The sequence below is a fragment of the Amphiura filiformis genome, chromosome 9 (assembly GCF_039555335.1).
Source record: "Amphiura filiformis chromosome 9, Afil_fr2py, whole genome shotgun sequence".
Classification (NCBI taxonomy): domain Eukaryota; kingdom Metazoa; phylum Echinodermata; class Ophiuroidea; order Amphilepidida; family Amphiuridae; genus Amphiura; species Amphiura filiformis.
Window position 1 is genome coordinate 30,855,030 of NC_092636.1, and position 3,854 is coordinate 30,858,883.

A 3,854-nucleotide genomic window follows, 5' to 3' on the forward strand; every position below is an offset into this window, starting at 1 on the left:
TCCAAGCGTGAAGACTGCTTGGTCCAAGTGTGAAGGCACATCCTTCATGGTAGCGTCAAGCACTACGCTGAAGCGTGTGATTGGCTGCTTGGGCTTGGCTGAAGTAAATCTTGGCTGTGATTGGCTAATCACTCCTTGCTCCTACCATGAAGGATGCTTGGTCCTACCATGAAGGATGGTTGATCCTACCATGAAGGCTTCATGCTTGGACCAAGGGATTTGTCGTATTTGGCCAGCGATAGTGTAGTATCATAGAGGGAGGTGCTTTCAGAAACATTTGGTTCATACCTTTGAATCTCCATGGAATGAAAAAAGTATGCTAATATTGAGTGAAGGGGATATAAAAATATACCACTTCAGCCATAAAACATAATGACCAAGCCAAAATACGAGGTTGGTACTTTCATGGCGAATAGTGTATTATTATGATATCAAACAAAAAAAACCATTAATTATTACTACTATTTTAAGCAATGGGGCTTTGTCAAGCTTTTTCATTGATTTTACAGAAGACAATTAAACATGTTTGCGCTACTGGACTACGGAGCATATTTCGCAGTCTTGGTGCAAAACCAGGATATTCAAAAAGTGAACCTTTTCCCTGAATAAATTTTCTTACGCCAACAGTGGGCTTTTACAGCCTCCCAGCAAACACAAAAACGTTTTTAAAACGTTTTAAATAAGTTATATTTTGGGTTTTGGTTTAGGTAAAAACGTTTTAATAACATTAAAATGTCGGGTTATATAAAGGTCATGAAATCGTTTTTTAAAACGTTTTGTATGAAAACACACAACAATAATATTTTTAAAATGTTTTCGAAATGTCATTGTAAACTATTTTTGCAAACATGTTTGGCCAAATATTTTGTCAACACTTAAATAACATTATGTTAAAATATTTGCACCCAGCAAACACAGAAATGTTCTTAAAATGTTTTTACAAAACGTTTTAACAACATTTAAATGTCGGGTTATATAAAGGTCGTGAAAACATTTTAAAAACGTTATTGTAAATATTTTGGGCAAACATTTTTTGCAAAATATTTTTTCAACTCCAAAATAACATTCTGTTTAGAATGATTTGTATCAAGTTTTCAAAAATGTTTTTGGAATGTTATTAAAACGTTTTTATACCCTTTATATAACCCGACATTTAAACGTTTTCTGACAACCTTTTATAACCTTTTGCGAATGATGTCGAAAACGTTTACTGTTTGCTGGGCTATTATTCTGGCTAATTTGAATGTTTTAACATTTAATTATTTTTTTATTTTATTTATAATATTCGGCCGAAGCCAGGCTAATCCCAATAGTGCTCAGAGGCTACTAAATTTAAGGGACGCCATCCGGATATGACGGGACAGGGATATGGGAAGAGGTCCGATTTTAGATGCAGGAGGAAAACCGGAGCAGCCGGAGAAAAACCTGCGAGGACGAGCATGGATCGGCAACCAAACTCACATGTGGCGCCGCGGGGAATTGAACCCCGGCCACAGTGGTGAGAAGCGAGTGGGAAGACCACTACACTAACCCGCCCTCCCAAATTCCTTGATTTTTTCACACAAGATCACTAATGGATATGTTAATTATAACTTGTTGTAAAACCTAAGGGTTCAACTAGGTTCTTAAATAAAAATGGATTCTTTTCTCTTTTTGTTGATTCACCCTGTATTTGCTGCCAGCTTGTGTAAATGTTATTTAGTTAATTAGCCATTAAACAAGGACGGCTGTTGACATAATTATATTCCTTTAATAATAATCAGGATGAAACATTCAATACCATAGCTTACACATTTTTCAATTTTAGTCATGGTAGTTAAATGCATTTTAATCTAGAAAAAGAACCGTCACTCACAACAATCTTGGGTACTTTTTTATAGTTGATTAATAGCAGCGTTTGACGCTTATTGTGTTTGTTTGTATAATTGGGTAGTGTTTATAACCTCAGAATAGGCTGTTCTTTACATTCCATTTTGTTGCTTTTGATGAGTATCAGCACATTTTCATTTACATGTTGACACGTAATTTACACATTGGTGTCATTTAAGTCAGCGTTTAATTTCGTTTCTTCTGTCTGTGTTGGCAATGCAGAAACTCCTCTGGATTCACCCATGCGTAGATCTTGATTAAGTTTATTTCTCAAAGATGATGGTAAAAATGCTTGCTTAAAAGCTTCAAGGTAGCGTCGACACATCGCCGTATAGATTAATGGATTTATCGCGGAATTAACGTAACTTAATGTTCTTGCCGTTAACATCAAATGTGACCGAGCCGTATTGTTAGTTATAATGAACAAATAAACGTCACCACCACGCAGTGACGCGATCATCTGAAATAATGACCCAAGTTCAAAAGGCGCAAGTAAACAGAAGAAAGTTGCTCCGTTGACAACTAACATCCGAGCAATTTGACGTCGCATTCCGGTATCCTTGCTTTTAGCTACGCCGTGTTGGCTCATGCGCTGAATGCATTGATCAAGACCTCTGATTATGGCTACATACATGTAAACATTGAGTACCAAAGTTACAAAAACGGCACAGTTTGTACTCCGGTCCCGAAGTCGGCTATCCAACTATTAATCGGCAGGCAAAATCTTATAGCTGATGGCCAATTTACATAAGGCTCCATATCTGGCCAGAGCATACAGTATACGTTTATAATAGCATTAGATGGAATTAATGATCCTGCTAATATACACGCTAATACCCAGGAAAGAATCGCGATTTCTGTTGATCTACCTTTGATGACATTCTTACGGTCTTGTGGTCGGCACACGGCAAAATATCTATCGAGCGAAACTATTGTGATAAAAATCAATGAGGCAAAATAAGCCATATCTGATATGAAGTAGACCCATATGCATCCAAATGAGCCTAATGGGGTGACATCACCCATAACAGGTGATCCAGTGTACTTCCAAAGTTTGTCACCGATAGCTGCAGTAAAAAAAATTACATCACTTACGGCAAGGTGAATAAGGTATTTATTGGTGACGGTCCTCATGTGTTTAATCCGTAGTGCGACATATATGAAAGCAACATTGCTAACGATACCAACGAGGAATGTTAGTGGCAGAAATACCGTCACTAAAAGCATGTAGCCTGTTGAGTATTGGTATGATTCAGCTTCAGGCACAGATGTATTATAACTCATATTTGGTATACACTGTTCTTCCGCAAAAGTACGATAAGAGTAGTTGGCAAAATCATCTTTGTCGGAGTTGTTAGATAACAACATCTTGAATCAAGGTGAGTAGTTGAACACGTTAAGAAGATCTGATGTCTATGAAGTAAACGCGAGTAATAACATTGCCGATTTCTATCAAACTATCACCCTGTCTAAGTGCCGTACTTATATATACTAAAGGCACTTGATATTACTCAATGGAGAGCTGAATTTAACCAATTTACACATGCGCAGCAGAATTAGCACATTATCATAGCGTGATGATTTATTGTGAATGACAGCAAGCTAGTCCTTATATCACGACCAGCAAAATATATTCGTCAGTTTTTGTAGTAGATTTAAAAGCGATATTTTAGCCTGTATACAGATTCAATCTCATTTCACCAGTAATCAGATTGCACTGTTCACTATTTTGGTTATTAATGGTATGCACAAACCTGATGATAACGGTGACCAATACTTTCACAAACATAACAGTGGCGACATTCAGGCCTTACTAAGTACAACCGAGTTACCAGGTTAAAGAAAGAGAGAGAGAGAGAGAAGGAGGGAGCGAAATGATGAGTAAATAATAATTTTGTAATAATTTGTCATGAAGTTTGCATTATATCGCGAATTTCATACGAATCTAAATTATTGGACATTCCTCGGATTCAAAAAGCAACTTG

General features: G+C 36.8%; 1 protein-coding gene across 1 annotated transcript; it reads right to left on the reverse strand.

Annotated features, from left to right (window-relative positions):
- Positions 1 to 1,124: 1,124 nt before the first annotated feature.
- LOC140160304 (somatostatin receptor type 5-like) lies at positions 1,125 to 3,321 on the reverse strand. The gene is given in 2 exon segments (XM_072183577.1): positions 1,125 to 2,532; positions 2,535 to 3,321. Coding segments are annotated over 2 exon segments (1,209 nt in total). The 5' UTR covers positions 3,238 to 3,321; the 3' UTR covers positions 1,125 to 2,026.
- Positions 3,322 to 3,854: the final 533 nt, after the last annotated feature.